Source organism: Myotis myotis, unplaced genomic scaffold (assembly GCF_014108235.1).
Source record: "Myotis myotis isolate mMyoMyo1 unplaced genomic scaffold, mMyoMyo1.p scaffold_m19_p_6, whole genome shotgun sequence".
NCBI lineage: Eukaryota > Metazoa > Chordata > Mammalia > Chiroptera > Vespertilionidae > Myotis > Myotis myotis.
In genome coordinates, this window is record NW_023416368.1 from 5,645,974 (window position 1) to 5,665,637 (window position 19,664).

Consider the following 19,664-nt stretch of genomic DNA (forward strand, 5'->3'; position numbering starts at 1 on the left):
GGCCGGAGAGCAAGCAGCTTTTCTCTGATGGTTCCAGCAAACATCCTGAAGCTCTCACTGGCCCAGAGAGGGCCACATGTCCACTGTGCACCATGCTGATTGACAGCGTAGACCATATACCCAGCCTAGAGCCAGATGGGATGGGGTGTCAGTGCCACCTGCACCTCAGAAACGGAGGAGGAAGTACCTAAAGCACGCACTCCCTGCTGGGGTGACACCCCCACCAAGGGGGTTAAAAACAGCTTCAATATTATAATGGTTTAAGAGATGGACAGTGTATCTGTGGGATTCATATTTTGGAGGGAGTCTGGAAACTGAGTCAGCAGTCAGGAATGTGCCAGTAGGTGCCACCTGTCAGAGTGGCTTGCAGGAGGGGGTGGGCAGTGCCTAGAAGCCTGAGCCTACTCTTCGGTGTCCCTGGCCCAGGAGTTAGGGAGTGTGAGGCGGTACCCTGACCCAGCCACTGTCTGCAGGTCAAGAATGAGGTGGAGAAGCTCCCCAGGCAGCAGCGGAAGGAGAGCATGAAGCAGAAGATGGAGGAGCATGCGCAGAAAAAGCAGCATCTTGTGAGTCCTTGCCCCTCGCTCAGGGAGTGGAGGGGCTCGGGAGTCCCAGGTTGAGACTCTGAACGGTGACCAGGTCCTCTCTGTTATGCCTACACCCTACCCCTCGAATACGCGTCTATGATTCTGAATACCTAAATCCAGCCCGCCGTCTCGTCATCCCTGTTATCACCTCTCCCCTGCAGCCTTCCTTGATTGCCCTCACTCCAGCTGGACGTGAGTTCTCCCATCTCTTGATACCCCAGCCCTTCACATCCCCCTCTCCCAAAGCCTTACATGCCTCCTGCCTTGTTTTAGGGCTGTTGGTATGTCATAGCTCCTTGATCAACCCAGTCCATCCACCCGTCCACTTGGCATCTTGGAGTCTCAACGACATCAAACCCACGATCTCCCAGACCCGGTCCCATTCTCGTCTTTTGAGAGCGCACCATCCTGCACCTGGCTGTCAGGCCAGAAGCCGGAACTCCTGGCACCTCCTTTTCCTCCAGTCCCTCATCACCTCCTGAAACATGGTTTCCTTTTTTCCAATCTCCAAACTCTCTCTGGATCCATCAACTTGTCCACATCTCTGCGGCTCCCTAGCCATTGTCATCTTTTGCCGGAACTGCTACCGCCTCCTCCCAGCCAGTCTCCCTGCTTCCTCTCATGTTCCTCTGCAGTTCTGTCACCAGCAAGTGTGACTGTGTCACCCTCCCCCACAGCCCTGCCTTGAGAACTTCAGTGGCTCCGCCTTTGTCTATAAGACCGGCTTCCTCATGTGCTTACGAGGCCCTGCAGGTCTGGCCCGGCCCCTGCCAGCCTCTCCCCCTTGACTTTTTCCCTCTGCCCCAGCCCTACCAGCCTGTCGGCCATGCTCTCACTTTCTTGGTACATCCTGTCTCCTCTGCGCCCAAATGCGGATAAATTGAGCGTCAGCACTGACAAAGGCTTTGTATATGATCTGGTTGAGCTTCATCCTCCCTTTGCAGAGGAGGGAATTAGAGGTGACTCTGAAGAGTTAACAGTGGGGGCCGAGGCCCCAAACTCAGTCTGACGCCAGACTTCATGTTCTGCCCAGGACACCCTCACGTTCCCACAACCGTGCACGAGGGTTCCTTTTTCTCCGCATCCTCGCCAGCACTTGCCGTTTGTTGGTTTGTTGATGGTAGCCATTCTGACAGGTGTGAGATGGTACCGCACTGTCGTTTTGATTTGCATCTCTCGGATGATTAATGACTTTGAGCATGTTTTCATTAAAATTTTTTTTAAAACTCTGGTAAAATAGACATAATGTAAAATTGCCATCTTAACTATTTTCAAGTGTAGAGTTCATTTGGCATTAAGCACATTCACACTGTTGTGCAACCAGCACCATCCTCTGCAGAATTCTCTCATCTTATAAAACTGAAACTCTACACCCATGAAACACTAACTTCCCATTCCTCCTCCCCAGCCTGGGCACCCACCATTCTACCTTCTGTCTCTACAAATTTAACCTCATGTAAGTGGAATGATACAGTATTTGTTCTTTTGTGACTGGCTTATTTCACTTAACATAGTGTCCTCAAGATTCATTTATGTGGTAGCATGTGTCAGAATTTCCTTCCTTTTTACAACTGAATAATATTCCACATTTATCCATTCATCTGTCTAAGGACACTAGAGAGGTTTCCATCCATGGCTATTGTGAATAATGCTGCTATGTATATAGGTATAAAAATCTCATGTAGCTCTAAAAAAATAACCACAATACCGTAAACACCCCCCCAAATTTAAATACTTCACAAAAGTTGCTTAACACCCTTCGCAGTCAGGTCAGTGTTCACATTTCCAGTTGTCTCAGACACCCCTTTTCTTACTTGTGGTTTGAACCCGGGTCCATACAAAGCCCGCACATCACCATTGGCTGCTCTGCTCTAAGTCTCGTTTCCCTGCTGGACATGCCCTAAGTTTTCTTTGGGGTCACGCCGACTTCTCTTCTGTCATAAGAATAAAAGCCGGCACTGAGCAGAGGTCTGTCCTCCCACTGCCCACAGGACCGGGACTTCCTAGCCAAGCAGAAGGAGGACCTGGAGCAGGCGATGAAGAAGATCACGGCCGACAACAGGCGGGAGATCTGTGACAAGGAGCGCGAGTGCCTGACTCGGAAGCAGGAGCTCCTTCGAGGTGGGTGCTGGAGCGGGTGCTGGAGCGGGTGCTGGAGCGGGCGGGCCCAGGGTGGCCTAGAATCTGTCGGTGGACATCCAGCCTTGGGTCTTCTCCATCCTAAAACTAACCATCGCGGTGAAGCGTGAGGAAAACCCCCGCTGAAGTCAGGCGCGAGGCAGAGATGCCCGTCATCATCGGCGCTACTTGAAGTGATTCCAGACGTCGAGGGGCAAACAAGGCGCTGGTGGGGATGGGTGAAACTACGTGAGCTGGATGCCTGGGGTGGCAGGGGGCGCGGACAGCACTGAGCGCCTCTTATGACAGCCGTCCCGTACTGAGCGACTGCTCCGCCAGCCCATTTTCATGCCTTACTCGCACTGACTCCTCACCTCACCCCCTACAAGGCACACAAGGCAGGTCCACTGTTCCCCCAGGTTTATAGATGAGCAAACAGGCTTAGCGAGTGACTGTTCTTTGGCCGAGGCTGCAGTTCATGGGTCGGGTTGGCCTTGAATGCAGATCTCGCCTGGAAGGCGAGCCCTTTACTCTTGTGCGCAGGCGTTCTGACAGGTTTGCATGCTGGCAAGTCCCTCGTAGCATGAGACCTTCCAGGGACAACTGTGTGGGTCCCAGCCAGAGGGAGGAGGCAGGGGGAGCAGCGGGGAAGAGGGATCAGGACGGAGCGCGTGCCTGGCTGAGGCAGCTCAGAGGGGGAGTCTCTGGTGTAGGGAGCTCTGAAGGGCAACGGCTCTTTCAGAACCATGGGTTTTATCTTTTTTTCGGGGAGCAGAGGTTGGGTGCAGTTCTGAGGGGCGTGCAAAGCAAGCGAGCTCTAAATGCCTAGAAATCTGTGACGTGAACCACATTGAAAACAACTGGGTGGGTGAAAAGTGAGTTTGGAGCCCGTGGGCTTTCGTGAAGAAGTAAACACGGTGCCATCTCCGGCTCACTGACGGGCGGGTGCCACAGCCGGGCTCTGGTGGCTCGGTACTCGGTGTGGACCGGAAAAATGGTCCTCGATGTTCCCACGCTCTGAATAGAGCACGGATGTCTCCGAGAGCCCCGTTCGCTTTGTCCCGTGATGTGCATAAGAACCATGTTACCGGTGGGCGGTGGGGTTGACTGTTCCCATGGACCCTGGGCAGACTGGTTTCACACGACGGGAATGCAGTGAAGCAGACGGTCCGTTTGCAGCGGGCTGAGCACCACCTGCTCTGTGACTCGTAGGCCATGAAGTGCTCTGTCTGACACCAGCTCCCCGCCCTGTGGCAGAGCAGAGTGTTGACTAATAGACCTCAGGGATAAGATGCCGTGTTATTGCCCGCGTAATGCATATACTGGACAGGGAGGGTCTCACCCATTTCCCGAGGGTTTTCCATTTGCCTGTTCGGAGAGCAGAGTGCCGTGTAGATGGAACATAAATGTCTCCCAAAGACAATTCTCCCTCTGTGGTACGGGTTGTGCCCATTTGGCAGAGGTGGAAGCTGAGGCCTGGGGCCGCCTTTTTTCCTGTGTTAAATCCATGATGGAGCTGGGTTTCAGCCCAGGTCTCGGCTTCTCAGGCTCCTGATTCCGAACACGTCTTGCTGTAGCAAGCTCTCACCCGTAGGTATTAAGGAAGTTTCCAGGAGTTGGCCCAGTCAACTCTCCCACGTAGTCTGATGAGGTGGCACAGTCATCAGCTGGGCTGTGGCAGGGGAGGGAGAGGAGGGCCCGGTGGGGCTCTGCCCTCAGCAGCTCACCAGGCAGTGTGTCCTCCGCAGACCGGGAGGCGGCCCTGTGGGACATGGAGGAGCATCACCTGCAGGAGAGGCACCAGTTGGTCAAGCAGCAGCTCAAGGACCAGTACTTCCTCCAGCGGCACGAGCTGGTGCGCAAGCACGAGAAGGTGAGGCTCCGGGTGGGAGAGTGGGAGCCCGCACCGTGATGGGGCACCACTCGGGTACCATCTGCTCCCAGAGGAGTGAGGCTGGCCACGGGGAGGCCTGGGGAGGTTCTGGGGGACGTCTTGCCTTGGCTCAAGGGGCCAGAAATAGGGGAGACCATGCAGGGCAGCGATGGTCCAAGCAGCTCCCTCGCTGACTCTGACACCTATGTCCCTTTCATGCCCTTTTCTCTTTCCTCTCTCCTTTTGCCCCGCCTTTCTTTCCTTTGTCTCTTCCCCATGGGTTCCTTCAGAATACTTCCAGGTATCAACTTAAACATGTCCTCTGCCAGGAAGCCTTCCCTCACCTCCCCAGACCAGGTGAGACCCAGCTCTGTGTGGCCAGTGCACCCTCTACGTCTGGGTAGTCGTCTGTCCCGGTTTAGTCCCCTTAGTGGGGACACACACAGATAACAGGTCTGGCTGCACAGCTGCTGTGGGTAATTCCTGACCTAAGCCACTGTGGCGGCTCCGAATCGGGTGCTCAGTCCGGCTAGGAAGTCAGGGGAGGCTTCTTGCTGGAGGTGACACTGAAATACAAATATGTGTCAGGTGAAGGAATTTAGCAAGACTTCTAAAAATAAGAATTGGCCAAACCGGTTTGGCTCAGTGGATAGAGCGTCGGCCTGTGGACTCGGGGGTCCCGGGTTCGGTTCCGGTCAAGGGCATGTGCCTTGGTTGTGGGCATACCCCCACTGGGGGGCGTGCAGGAGGCAGCTGATCGATTTCTCTCATCGATGTTTCTGGCTCTCTGTCCCTCTCCCTTCTTCTCTGTAAAAAATCAATAAAAAAAAAAATCAATAAAAAATATATTAAAAATAAGAATTGACACCTGCCACCAAAATGATAAACCATCCGTTTCAGTGTACATTTTGCTTTGAGATGTGAGCTTTGAAACGGCATGCCAGCATTGATTAGATGGCAGGGCATTTAGAAGAATCCACACTATTAACAATTTTTAAAGTGAGAACAGACAATGTTACTTAGCAGCAGGTGTGAAATGACACAGCCTCGCTCCGCTGAGCATTCTGGGCCAGGTGGGTCCTGGGCTCCTGATGACACCCCGTCACCCTGTGCCCGGAGCGCACTGACCTGGCCCGCCGCCTGTCCCCCTCCAGGAGCGGGAGCAGATGCAGCGCTACAACCAGCGCATGGTGGAGCAGCTGAAGGCGCGGCAGCAGCAGGAGAAGGCGCGGCTGCCCAAGATCCAGAGGAGCGAGGGCAAGACGCGCATGGCCATGTACAAGAAGAGCCTGCACATCAGCGGGGCGGGCAGCGCTGCCGAGCAGCGCGAGAAGATCAAGCAGGTAGGCCCGTGGTGTGCGGGGCGGGCACAGGTCAGCTTTACCTTTCAAGGTTGGGGAACATAAAGTAGAAGGTGCCGCAGAGGGTCTTGGAAAGAGGTGTGCCAGTCACACAGCTCAGGACCCTATAACCTCCCCGGGACCCCTCTCTGGTGGACAGAGGAAGCTTGGCGAGACCTGCTCATGCCTGCTCCCTCACACTGCAGTGCCTCTACCCTGCAGCTTCCCCTGCTGCTGAACCCCCTCTCATCCACCACGACCCCACTCGCACGTCACCAGTGTGGCTCAGAGACCGGAGGCGCTCCTGTGGCTCCTAGCACACGTCACAGCACAGTGTCCTGTCCCCGCCAGCCTCGAGGGCAGGGGCTGGGTCTCAGCTCAGAGGGAGAACTTAAAACGGGGGAGGGGGCACAGCCTGAGAGCTGTGGGGTACTAGCCCCTCTGACAGGGCCTCCCTGGAACGGCCTGAGGTGGCCCCCAGCCCAGCCTGAGGTCCCTGAGGCACCCGCCCCTCTCTCCGTTGCAGTTTTCCCAGCAAGAGGAGAAGAGGCAGAAGGCAGAGCGGCTGCAGCAGCAGCAGAAACATGAGAACCAGATGCGGGACATGGCGGCCCAGTGCGAGAGTAACATGAGTGAGCTGCAGCAGCTGCAGGTACCGGCCTTCCGCTGCCCCCTTGCCTCACATTCCCCCAGGGCAGTGAGCTCAGGGACAGAGACCCTGCTAAGAGGGAAGGCTTCTCATCTGATGACCCAGGGTGCCACAGAGTTGGCCAGATCACTCCCCCTTCCCCAGCCATAGTTCCCACATCCATAAAACGGGCGTGGGTGACAAGTCCCATTTTGCAGGATGGGAGTAAAGCTCTGACATGAGCTGGAAGTGCCTTGCCCGGGCCTCACAGTGGGCAGCCTGCTGGATTTCTCAGTCATCACTGTGTTTTGGGAAAGGGTGTCCTAATTACCCTAATACCAGAACCAGATGCAGACAAGAAAGGAAAACTGCAGACCGGTATCGCTAATGAACACAGATGCACAAATCCGCAACAAACTATTAGCAAACTGAATCCCAGAATTATACACCATGACCAGGTGGGATTTATCCCAGGCTGGTTCAACATCTGAAAATCAATTAATGTAATCCTTGACATTGGCATCCTTTTTTAGGCTGATCAGATGCAGAAAAAGCATTTGACAAAAGCCAACACCTGTTCATGATAAATACTCGCAGCAAACTAGGAGTAAGGGGACCTTCCTCAACGTGATAAAGAACGTCTACAAAACACCTACAGCTCATCGCCATCCTTGTGGGGAGAAGCTCAAAGCTTTCCCACAAAGAACAGCACCAGGTGTCCTGGTGCTGCCAAGCCCTTTGGTGGCCCCTTTCCCTAGGGAGACCCCTGACCACCCCCACCCCCCACCCCTTCCTGGCTCCTGAGATTCTTACCTGTTCTGCCTGGGATTTGTTCCAGAATGAGAAGTGTCACCTCCTGGTAGAACATGAAACCCAGAAGCTGAAGGCCCTGGACGAGAGCCATAACCAGAACCTGAAGGAATGGCGGGACAGGCTTCGGCCACGCAAAAAGGTAACCGTGTCTGGGCTGGGGGCTCAGAGGTAGGCTGTGCTCCATGCTGTGCCACAGGTGTCTGCCTAGGAGGTGCATACAGATAAGACACACATTTATAGGTTTATTATAAGGAACCGGTTCACACAGTTGTAGGGGCTGGTAAGCCTGAAGTCTGCAGGGCAGGTCACGTCAACCTAGGGACGAGCTGGTGTTGCAGTCTTGAGCCCTCGAGTAGTCTGGAGGCAGAATTGCTTTTTCCTTATGGGGCCCTCAACTGGTTGGATGAGGCCCACCCACGATGTAGAGCAGCGGTTCTCAACCTGTGCGTCGCCAACCTGTGTGTGGGTAGCGACCCCTTTGGGGGTCGAACAACCCTTTCACAGGGGTCGCCTAAGACCATCGGAAAACACATATATAATTACATATTGTTTTTGTGATTAATCGCTATGCTCTAATTATGTTCAATTTGTAACAATGAAAATACATCCTGCATATCAGATATTTACATTACGATTCAGAACAGTAGCAGAATTACAGTTATGAAGTAGCAACGAAAATAATTTTATGGTTGGGGGTCACCACAACAGGAGGAACTGCATAAAAGGGTCGCAGCATTAGGAAGGTTGAGAACCACTGATATAGAGGGTGATCTGCTTTACTCAGAGCCTACTGAGTTAAATGTTAATCACATCTAAATAATTCCTTCACAATGACATCTAAACTGGTGTTTGACCAAACAGCTGGGTACCACGGCCGTACCCGGTTGGCAAGTAAATTAACCCTCACAGAATCTCAGTGTGGTCACTTCAGATGTACAAAATGAATATTGTACAGTGTTATGTGGAAAGTCACCAACCCATGGTACAGCCCAAGGACATGCTCACTTCCTTACACTCGCCTAATCTCTCTGAAGAGAGCGCTGCCTGGTTCTCTTTGGTGCTGTGGCCGGAAGCCCTGAGGTTTGTCCTGCCATCACAAATCAACTCCGCTTGCTATAACTGTGGTCTGGACAGGAGGCCGCTGCTCACCTCAGCTATGTAATGGCCTTGGAAGTCCTTGAATTGAGGCTGCCCTCCCTGTGCTAATGGAGCTTTCTGGCTGGAAGCTGGCCAGGGTCCCAGCACTTCCTTTTTGCAGGCCCACACGCATCAGTTTCTGTAACGACAGCCTGCTGAGACTTTCAATACTTGACACTCAAATCAGTAATGCTCCTGCATAGGTTGACTCTGGAAAGGAAATAAATATTAACCTGCTTTTTTAAAAAATATATTTTATTGATTTTTTACAGAGAGGAAGGGAGAGGGATAGAGAGTTAGAAACATCGATGAGACAGAAACATCGATCAGCTGCCTCCTGCACACTCCCTACTGGGGATGTGCCCGCAACCAGGGTACATGCCCTTGCCCGGAATCGAACCTGGGACCCTTCAGTCCGCAGGCCAAATCGGTTAGGGCTTAACCTGCTTTCTTACCTGCGGGTTCTATATACCCTTGGCACTTCCTGAGAAAGTTAGAAAAGGAATGGGTTACGTTGCCTCTAGCAACTGCCTCATATCCCAGATTGCTCCATGGGGATACCTGGGCTTCGGGGAGAAATTACAAGTGTGTTTGAGGAGCTGGCATTGCATTTTGCTGAGGGGGCTGCCTCTCCAGAATTCCCTATAGAATTGTTATATCATTAGCGACCTGGGTTGCTGCTAGAACACTGACCCAGAGGTGATTTCCATTCTGGAACAAATGTCCTTTAACCCTCTTGCGTTACAGTCAGCAGCCTTGAGATGCTGTCTGTGTATGGGTTCAGGGGAGATGACTGTGCATTGTGGAATATTTTTAGAAAAATTTTGATTTCTTTTGGTAAATACAGAATATCTTGTAGGGTCAATGAAGTGTTGCTTAGGTCATAGTTTGCAACCTCAGACAAGTCGGGTCTTCCCCCCTGAGCCTTGCTTTTTGGGGCTGTAAATGTGAATGACAAGTAGTCCCTAAAAGCAGGTGTTTGTAAACTACTGCCCATGGGCCATATCTAACCTACTCCCCGTATTTGAAAGTAAGAGTGTATTGGAACATAGCTATGCATGCTCATGGATACATTGTCTGTGGTGGATACTGCACTGTAACTGCAGTGAAGCCGTGCCAGAGAGCTCACAGCCTGCCTGCAGAGCCAAAAATATTTCCAGTTTGGCCCCTTACAGATACAGGGCTGTCACCTCCCGCCTTAGGTTACATAGAGGAAGAGATGTGGTTGGTAGAATGGAACAGTGTGTAAGAGGCTTGGAAGTGAGAGCGACGTAGGATAAAGTCCTAGCTCTCCCGTTACTACCTGTGAGACCCTGGGCAAGTTACTAAACTCTCTGTGGTAGTTGTTAGAATCAAGCTGGTATTCCTATAGCAGAGGTCCCAAACTGATGGCCTATGGGCTAAAATTGGCTTACAGATCTTAGATTTGGCCAATACATAGCAATTTAAGTTTTTTTGAAAGTTACCAACTAAATTTTACATTAAAATCTGGATTTTGCCCTGAGTAGCTCAGTTGGTTAGAGCACTGACCCACTACGCCAAAGTTGTGGGTTCGGTCCCTGGTCAGGGCCCACACAAGAACCAACCGATGACTGCATAAATAAGTGGAACAACAGGCTGATGTTTCTTTCGCCCCCTTTCTCTTTCTCTCTAAAATCAATCAATAAAAATTAAAAAAAAAAAATCTGGACTTCCAGTTTCTTTTGAAAACCTAGGAACTCTGGTCACACTGGACCCATCAAACTACATGACAGCCGTCAGCTAGAACAGAAAAACGGCCCTCTTCAGACATGGCTGGTGCTCGTCACCGCAGCACAGCCCCCACCACTCCCTACCGTCCCACGGCCAGCTCTCTCCACTCCTGTGATCATTGGCTGGCTCCCGCGGGCACTGGGTTTGTAACTTCTGTTGCAGGCGCTTAAGCAGTACTCCTTTTAGCTGCATATGTTTGCTGGCCACGAACACTTGGAGATTAATACATCCAGCAAAGGAGAACTTGAGCCAAGAGTCTGTGTGAATTACCAGAAATTTCAAAGCACTCCTGTCCGCGGCAGTTTGAACACGTGCTGGCCCATGTTCCCGAGTGAGCTGAGGCACGCCCCGGCTAAGTGCATCTGTTCACTTGCGGTGACTGGGAACGCACACATTTACGAGACCTGCTTAGTAGATGTAAAATTACAGAAATACATATAGAAAATTTTTCTGTGAATTAAACTCTTCACACATGCTTAATTTTAATTACGCGTATGTGCCTACATAAGTAAAAACAGGTAAATTAATTTGTCAATTTTTTTAACATGCATTCAGAAAACCTACTCTATTATATCATGGATTTTTGGCTTTAACAGACACCCCTCCCCCTGAATTACTTCATTTTATCAAGGTTTTACTGTGCTTTGAAAACAGCTGGTGATTTCTGTGGGGCAGGGCCCTGGCTAGGAACACTGTATAACTCAGACATTGCTGCTCCTATTAAATCTCCCTCCCCATCTCCTACCTCAGGCTGTCCTCTGCTCCTCTGGCTGTTTTCCTGCCAGCAGATTTGCACCTGCTCTCCCCACACCCCGTGCAGACTGGCATTGCCCCAAACTGTAGCCCTGGGCCCACAGGAAACTCCTGTGTGGCTGTGGCAGGAGGATGGAGGAGGTGGTGTTTACTTTCTGGGTGATAAGCTCTAGGGAAGGAAAGAGGGAAGACCAAGTGACCCAGGCACCAAGGCCCAGGAGGGAAATTCCCAGAGAAGGCCACCTTGTGGGGGTCCTGAGGTTGGAAGACCTGTGTCCGATGGGATCTGAGCTCCATCTACCCTCTCTCTGTCTTAGGCTCTGGAAGAAGATCTGAACCAGAAGAAGCGGGAGCAGGAGATGTTCTTCAAACTGAACGAGGAGACGGAGTGCCCGAACCCCACCACCCCAAACAAGGCCACCAAGTTCTTCCCCTATAGCTCTGCTGATGCTTCCTAACAGCCATGCGGGCTGTGGCTGGCAGGCTGGCGGGCCTCTGGCACCCCCCCTCTCTGTGAGCAAGTAACTCAGGGCCCCTCCCTCTTGCTTCCACACCAGCTCGAATCCAGCCCCTTGCCCGAGTGACCCGTGTTCCTGACTTCGCGCTCACTCATGGAGGATCGCCTAATTTTAATATATGTTCTCTTTGAACCCCAGGCCCCTTCAAGCAGTCAGTGATTCGGGTTGTGGGTGTGGTCAGGGTCCTAGAGGAACGAGTGTGCCGTAGCCTCGAGGCCCCTCCTGTTTGCCAAAACACCAGTTTTCGCTGTCTGTGGGTGCAAAGTGCTGCCGCTGACGTCACCATGGGCTCGTCCAAATGCTGTAATTCTTGGTGGCTTTTCAGCCATTGCCTGCAGCGTCAGACAAGAATCATGGCTCCTCACAGCCAGCTGCTCAGGGGGTGCCCTCATTTCTCCACTTTCCCCGATCTGCTTTCCTCTTGAGGCCATGTCTGCAATGGGAAAGCCAGAACTGTTCATTCTCCTGGCCCCAGGTCTTTTCATGCCATCTTGTGCCTCCCACTTCCTGCACACACACTCACATACACACACAGGGCTTGGGCCCCTGGGCCTCTCGTACCAGGTGGGTTGGAACACATTTGCTGCCTGAGCCGCTGAGTATGTTAGGTGGAGCCGCTGGTATGGGGCATGTTGGCACGAGAGGCACAAGATGGTACGGGGTGAACTGTCTGGTTCCTTTTGGCCCCCATGTGGTAGTGTGTGTTCAGGGACAAATGGGTGTGTTCACCACCCAGCACTTCCACAACCCAGTCTGTTTCCATCTCACATTTGCCCGGGTGAAATGGGAAGCTGTCTGCCTCTGCCCTGTGCTCCTCCTATTCCAGGAGCCTGGCCTTATACTTCAGAGGTCTGGCAGTCCTCAGGAAGCAAAAGCATCAGGGAGAAACTAATGCTTTTTGCCCCCCGGAACATGGCAGAAGCAAAGCTTCTGTAGCTCAGACAGAATCCTGGCCTCCCAGATTCTGATCCCCAAGGCTGCAGTGTCGATAACCCAATGAAGGCAAATGCTCAAACTGGCATTGGGCTTATTTACAAAAAAAACTTTTAACCTTGGTTTCTAACTTGAAACAAATGTAAATGAATGGCTTCTTCAGGAAGATACCTGCTTTAAAGAAACAAGACAGAAAACTGAAGGTGATTTTGAGAAATCATATGGGCACATTGAGTCTGGGTGCTAATCTGCTAGTGACAGAGTGAATGCCGCCCCCAGGAGGACTTTCTCCTTCTTCATTCCTTATGGTTAGGTTCGAAGCTTTGTCTTTCTAAAGCAAAGTCTTAGCACTGGCTGTAATCCTCTCCTGGATCTTGCAAAGGGAGAGTTGCCATTCAAAAGAAGGGACTTGGGGTGCCCAAGTCTCACAGATGCAGTAAAGATGCTCTGGAGGCCGTGGGAAGGCGATGGTCCTCTTAGGTTAGTGAGCATCCAGCTCGCCTGCTTCGGGACTTGACCCACATGGGACACTGGTCAGGTATCAACAAATGAAACAATTGTCCCTTTTGACTCTTAGGTGCACAGGTGCTGGAAAATGTGAACCAGCAGCAGTGTAACTACAGAGCGGAGGCCCAGTTCTGCCCGGGCAGGCCAGTACTGGCGAATGGCCAGGTGGGGCTGATGTGGGTTTTGTTTACAGCACATTGCCTTTTGCAGCCTGGGGTGTGAGAATGAGTATTAGGTTTTATGACTCAGGCAAGTCTTTGGTCCTTCCCTTACGTGACTTGCCATTCACGTTGGAATCGTGTTCGAGTTGCTGTTTCCCTGCTCAGTGCCACCGGAGCCCTAACAGGTTCCCTGTTCTTTCTGGACGGGGTCTGGTTGGCCTTCCAGCCTCACAGCTGAGCCAGTGTGCACTGCCCATCGCAGAGAAGGCCCACGCAGTGTTCCCAGGCCCTGTGCTAACGTTTCCTCTGTGAGGGACAGAAGAAACTGTCCCTCCTTTTCAGTCCATTTATGGCAGAGTATATATAACTAACTTATATGTTCCCTTTTTGAAGGATAGAAGTTATTTTTATGTAGTTTCCAAACTTTATACAAAGCTTTTGTAAAATGTTCTTTGCAAAGTTAACTGCAAGAATGTAAATATGCTTCTAATAAAATAACAAAGGGAGAAACTCTTTGCCTTTGGGGTCCTTCTCTCGGGCTGGAGCGGGAAAAGCAGGGCACACTTCTCCACGTTGGCCAGACAAGGCTTACCAGCTCCTGAGTACACTGGCCATACCGCAGGTGTGACTTTAGGTTATCTGTTCTGAAAGTCACGCCCGGCTCTGTGTGTGTGTTTTCTCTCTACAGACATTAGCTATTATTCTCATTTAACAACATTCAACCACCGAGAGTTTTCACATATTAATTGAAACCTTTCAATAACCCATGAGGAAGACACCGTCATTCCCATTTTATAGCTGAGGAAATGGGAACTCAATTCAATCAATTTTGTTAAGAACAAAATATTGGGCCCTGACCGGTTTGGTTCACTGGATAGAGCGTCGGCTTGGGGACTGACGGGTCCCAGGTTCGATTGCGGTCAAGGGCATGTACCTTAGTTGCAGGCACATCCCCAGTGGGGGGCGTGCAGGAGGCAGCTGATCGATGCTTCTCTCTCATCGATGTTTCTGACTCTCTATCCCTCTCCCTTCCTCTCTGTAAAAAATCAATAAAATATATTTAAAAAAAAACACAAAAAACAACAACAAAATATTGGGAACCACCTGACTACTAAAAGGATTTTTTATATTGTCACTGGAGAAACTCAGTTTCTCGGAGCATGCCAGAGACTCTTTACCGGGATTTAATAAGTGAATATTAATCATACCTGCATAGCAGAGCTCATCCTACTTGTTCAGCGAATTCTACTTCACTTCTTTTTTAGTCACACAGGAGAGCACATCCTTTAGCAGCCCTTCCAGCCTCTCAGGACTGAGTGAGTGGGCACTGACCAATGAACAGTGAGCAGGAACGACTTTCTGAGATAAGGCAGTTAATAGCTAGTGCACCTCCCCTCTATCCCATTAATACCGGAGACCATGAATTGCAGATGGTCTAACTCTAAGATAGAGAGCTGGCTGACCACTTTGGACTTCACACAAACAGATATGTGTATTAAGGTGTGAAAACTTCGTAATGGGTCAGCTTGGCTAGGAAACTACATTCCCTGAATTCTGTTCTTGTCTGTTTCTGCTTGGGTGGGCCACAAGGCAGATTCCTGTGACGGATTTGGGTGGAAGTGAAACTGCAGTCATTTTGTAGCCCAAATACATCTCGTCGATCAGCTCACTCACCTCCGTGGTGTGAGGAGTGGCTGGTTCTGCAATGGCTCCACATGCCCTTAGACTTAGAGCCTCCTTTCGACTTCTCTGATTCCTGGGCCAGGTGTGGGTGGGTGTTCAGCGCTGTGACACAGGCTCCCGCCCCTGCAGGACATCCATAGCACCAAGGTCAGGGCACTAAGAACCGACAGGTTTCAGTCTGACCCCAGTTCACCTATGCTTCTCTCCCCAACCTTCCACCCATCTCCCCTTCCTGACTTGCTTGCCCCGTGGACTTTAAGATCCACTATTGCCCAGGAAGACAACAGCCTTAGAGATTGCTTAACTAGTTTTGACAATTATATAACAACTCGTTGTAAAATATTCCTTAACTCACTCTTACTGGTTCTGCGTCTCTGATACACAGGATGATCTGCTCATGTGGCATAGTGTATTCTGACTATACACTTTACTTTTCCAATTGCAGGTGTCCTATTTAACCTAAGTTTAAAAGGGGCAGGGGAAAACACAAATATTAATTTCAATATGTTTGCCAATAAGTGAACTGATGTTTGTACTTATGTGCTTTAAATATATTTTCCACACAATCATGGAACTAAAGATTTAACTAATCTAACAACCCATTATTGGCAATGCCAATCCTATCAAACCAGTCAATCAAATTAGACTGTCAGAAAGGCTGGCTTTTTCAATCCAAATAAATGTGCAAATATATATAGTTCATGATATCTTTTCCCCCCCCGAATTCTACAGATAGATCGATAAGGCAGGAAGCCTTGTCATGTGGATAAAATACAGAGCTGCTACCTTCAATACAATCTTACCAACACCTTTATGATTTCACAAGATTCTCCCTCGAAAGACCTGCCTTCTTTGACATTAGTGGAAATGAGTTGCCACAATTCAGTGAGCTCTCCTCCTAACTCATCATCACAGGTGAAAGTACATCGTTTGAACATGCCACAGGCTGGGGCTGGCATGCAGCAAAGTGCCTGCTGAGGTGCCACTGAACTCACTGGGAAGCCGCCTCCTGGGTATCCCTGCCACCGGCGTGTGCCTGTGAGTTACAGTTCTGCAAACTGCTGCTGTGTGCCACGGAGGCCAGAAGGAAGAGGATGTGTACTCAGCCAGGAAGAGTCCTTTCATTCAGCCGTGTCCCCTGTGGTGCTCTATTGACAGTTAATCACTGTGCCAGCTGGCGGGGCAGAAATAGTTACAGGGTTCCACTCCAGTCTCCCCCCGCCCCCCCCCCCCCCCCCCCGACACACAAGAGATTCTTTTATTTTCATCAATGTTTATTTTGTTGTTAATTCTCACCCAAGGATATTTTTCCATTGATTTTTAGGGAGAGTGGAGGAAGAGAAGGAAACACAGAGAGAAACATCAATGTGAGAGAAACACATTGACTGGTTGTCTCCTGCACAAGCCCCGATCAGGGTCCAGGCCAGGGAGGACCCTGCAACCAAAGCATGTACCCTTGACCGGAATCGAACCCGGGAACCTTTGGTCCATAGGCCGACGCTCTATCCACTAAGCCAAACCGGCTAGGGCTCCCACTCCAGTCTTAAAAAAAAAAAAAGTTTCTATTAATTTTAGAGAGAGGAAGGGAGAGCCAGAGAGGCATCGATGTGAGAGATAAACTTGGATGGGTTGCCTCCCGTACACACCCTGACCGGAGATCAAACCTGCAACCTGGGTATGTGCCCTGACCAAGAACCTAAACACTGACACTCCAACCGCCGGCCAGAACAGAGGGTTTAATTTTTGAGAGAAGCTGGAGATTCAGATTTTAAAATGTGAAAGTGTCAAATTTTAAAATAGAAAAGACAGTGTGATACACATATGTCTTGAGGGATATATTCAGCTCGTGACTCCTGCCCTAACCCTATGTGCTAGGCCCTGTGGAAAGTGCCGGGGCCTCAGAAGTCTGGTTGGCTGACACCCTGGTGGCTCCCAACGAACCTGGACTCTGTCCCTTCCCACACCGACTCTGGGCTGGGTCATATGACTTGCTTTGGCCAATGAGACAATGGCAAAGGTTTAATAAGCATTTGCTCATTGGGGCCATGTCCTCTAGAGCAGCAGCCACCACTGCTCTAGGGCCTCCCTTTCCAACTGGGTTATCATCAGTCCGGCTTCTGCAGCAGTCACCAACCTGCAACCTGGGTATGTGCCCTGACCAAGAACCTAAACACTGACACTCCAACCGCCAGCCAGAACAGAGGGTCCGCGGACCACTGGTGGTCCGTGAGGTCCGAAAGGTTGGTGACCACTGCTCTAGAACCTAGCTAATTATCCTGCAGAAGCTGGACTGATGATAACCCAGTTGGAAAGGGCGGCCCTAGAGCAGTGGTTCTCAACCTTGGCTGCACACATAGAATCACCTGGGAATCTTATTAAAATCCTGATTTCTGGGCCTCATCCTCCAGAAATTCTCTTTCTTTGTTACTAATGTTGTGACCCCACCCCATAACAAAGAAACAGAATTTCCGGAGGATGAGGCCCAGAAATCAGGATTTAAAAAAGATTCCCAGGTGATTCTAAGGTGCAGCCAAGGTTGAGGACCACTGCCCTAGAGCAGGGGTGGGCAAACTTTTTGACTCGAGGGCCACAATGGGTTCTTAAACTGGACCGGAGGGCCGGAACAAAAGCATGGATGGAGTGTTTGTGTGAACTAATATAAATTCAAAGTAAACATCATTACATAAAAGGGTACGGTCTTTTATTTCAATAGTTTTATTCATTTCAAATCCGGCCGCGGGCCAGTTTGCCCACGGCTGCCCTAGAGGCTGTTTTGATGATTTCCCAACTGATTTCAGTCCCAGGAGCAATTGGAGCTTATACTATGTGGGCTCAGCTGACGCCAGTCAACCCACACAGTTGTGAAAAATACTCTAATATTTTAAGCTACTAAGTCTTGGGGGTGTTTTATGATGATGCGATAGGTCACTGAAACACGGGTCATTTATTGCAACCGATTTGTTTTACTAACGAACGTCCCGAGGCCCAGACAGGGGAGGGGGTCCGATGAAATTCGGATAGCACGTTAATGGCAATCACCGTCCAATCCTATTGCTTTTCTCTCAGTTCCCCTGGTGGAAAGCACGAGACAGGGGTCACGGAACTTTAAATGCCGACTGCGAGGAGCTTACAAGGTGTCCTGCATGCACAAAAACAACCAATATCCTGGACCTTAGAAGTGGGATTTCTAGCTCATTTAGTCCCCTCACTGTACAGGTGCAGAGAATGCAAAAAAAAAACCATCACGTGAGAAAGAGAAGGCAGCCTCTGACATTTGGATGCTGGCCTGATACCTTAGAGCAGTGGTTCTCAACCTTCTGGCCCTTTAAAGACAGTGCCTCATGTTGTGACCCAACCATAAAATTATTTTCGTTGCTACCTCATAACTGTCATGTTGCTACTGTTAGGAATCGTCATGTAAATATCTGATATGCAGGATGGTCTTAGGCGACCCCTGTGAAAGGGTCGCTCGACCGCCAAAGGGGTCGCGACCCACAGGTTGAGAACCGCCGCCTTGGAGCCAGGCCGCTCTATTACTACATGACACAGCCTCGCCTTCTTAGCCGGGCCCGCGCTCCCGTTGAACAGAGGCATTTCACAGAACACAGACACCAGACCAGGCCGTTCTGTAACCCCGCCAGGTCAAGACCAGAACAAGACCGCTCCTCAATATCTGAACATACACACTGTCCGACCCCACCCGCTCCCAAACGACCACACTCCTCCTCCCTCACACTAATGGCCCTTCCAGGCCAGAGTGACGGAGACCCCCAACCAGAGGCCCACGCCTGCCTCCCGGCACCATCTAATCCGGGTAGAGCCTCACTTCCTCAAACCCGCTCCCAAGCCACCTAAGGGCCCCCCCTGCGCCGTCCCAGCGCCCCCCAGGGGGAGTGTTCGTCCTCCTCGCAGCGACCAGCAGGAAACCCAGCTGGCTCGGCCACCGGGGCGTCCCTGGCGGTTTCGGATGGGAAGACGCTGATGACACAGTTCGCAGAGCCGGTGACGGAGTTCGCGAGGCGTCTCCAGGTCTCCAGCCGCGTTCTCTCTCAGCGCCCGTCACTGTCGGTTAATGCCCGCCCCCCGACGCCCCTAGAATTAAGCTCCACGAGAACAGAGGCCTTGTGTGTGATGTTCAGAGCTGACTCCGTGTCTAGACTGGTAACCCGCAGTGGCTGGAAGTTTTCTGAACGAATAAGTGAGTAAGAGGGGCTCAATGTACGCAGATTCCCTTGCATCTCTCGGCTCCTCCCAGTTCGTGGTGCAAACAGACAGCGAGCGCCGCAGCTCATCCTCACCTAAACCTCCAAACACCTCACCGGATGCCCGGGAGGGATGCCCCTTGTCGACCCTCCTCCCTTGCCGAGCTTCTCTCGCCGGCCCGCCCTCTCCCCCACCTGAGCCCTAAGCCCATCCCCTTCCAAAGTACCTAGAACCCACCTGTCTCCAACACGTGTCCCTACCACCAGACGCCCGCTGACCAGCCTAGCCCCTACCTAGGCGTCGAATGGGCGCCGCGGACACTCACCGCGCATGTGCGGAAATGGGTCGCCTACGCAGAATCTCTGACAAGTGAATAGTGGGCCTCGGACTTTCCGTTCCGGTCTGAGTGGCCTGTAGCTCCCAGGAAGTCAGGAGGAAGCAGCGGAAGGAGAACCCGCGCGCAGGGTTTTCTGGGACATGTAGTCATGGAACTCCCGAGGCTCTATCTGGAGGGAACCCTTAAGTCTGCACTTCTCGCATTCACTACCCAGTGCTGCTTTCGGCTCAGAATTCAGCTCCGAGCTGCCAGGAGAGGTCGGCTTCCCGTTCCCACAACGCTCTGCGGAGCACGCGGCGCCTGTTGGGAGCTGTAGTTCTC

General features: G+C 51.3%; 1 protein-coding gene and 1 long non-coding RNA gene across 6 annotated transcripts in view; one reads left to right on the forward strand and one right to left on the reverse strand.

Moving 5' to 3' along the window:
• STK10 (serine/threonine kinase 10) overlaps positions 1-13,630 on the forward strand; it is a 76,668-nt gene extending 63,038 nt beyond the window's left edge. For both annotated transcript variants that reach the window (XM_036313270.1, XM_036313271.1), the window contains 7 exons: positions 474-566; positions 2,579-2,708; positions 4,454-4,578; positions 5,733-5,921; positions 6,445-6,570; positions 7,385-7,498; positions 11,319-13,630. In XM_036313270.1, the coding sequence (XP_036169163.1) occupies positions 474-566; positions 2,579-2,708; positions 4,454-4,578; positions 5,733-5,921; positions 6,445-6,570; positions 7,385-7,498; positions 11,319-11,459 (918 nt within the window). In that variant the 3' untranslated portion in view covers positions 11,460-13,630. The remainder of the gene's footprint in view (positions 1-473; positions 567-2,578; positions 2,709-4,453; positions 4,579-5,732; positions 5,922-6,444; positions 6,571-7,384; positions 7,499-11,318) is intronic.
• LOC118658169 lies at positions 7,461-19,564 on the reverse strand. 4 transcript variants are annotated; one of them, XR_004968232.1, is made up of 4 exons: positions 19,244-19,323; positions 15,159-15,262; positions 14,795-14,926; positions 7,461-7,563 (listed from the first exon to the last, which is right to left on the reverse strand). It is a non-coding gene; the product is annotated as an uncharacterized LOC118658169 (long non-coding RNA). The 4 variants fall into 4 exon arrangements; XR_004968231.1 differs by lacking the exons at positions 7,461-7,563; positions 19,244-19,323 and adding exons at positions 11,826-11,952; positions 19,332-19,564; XR_004968229.1 differs by lacking the exon at positions 7,461-7,563 and adding an exon at positions 11,826-11,952.
• Positions 19,565-19,664: the final 100 nt, after the last annotated feature.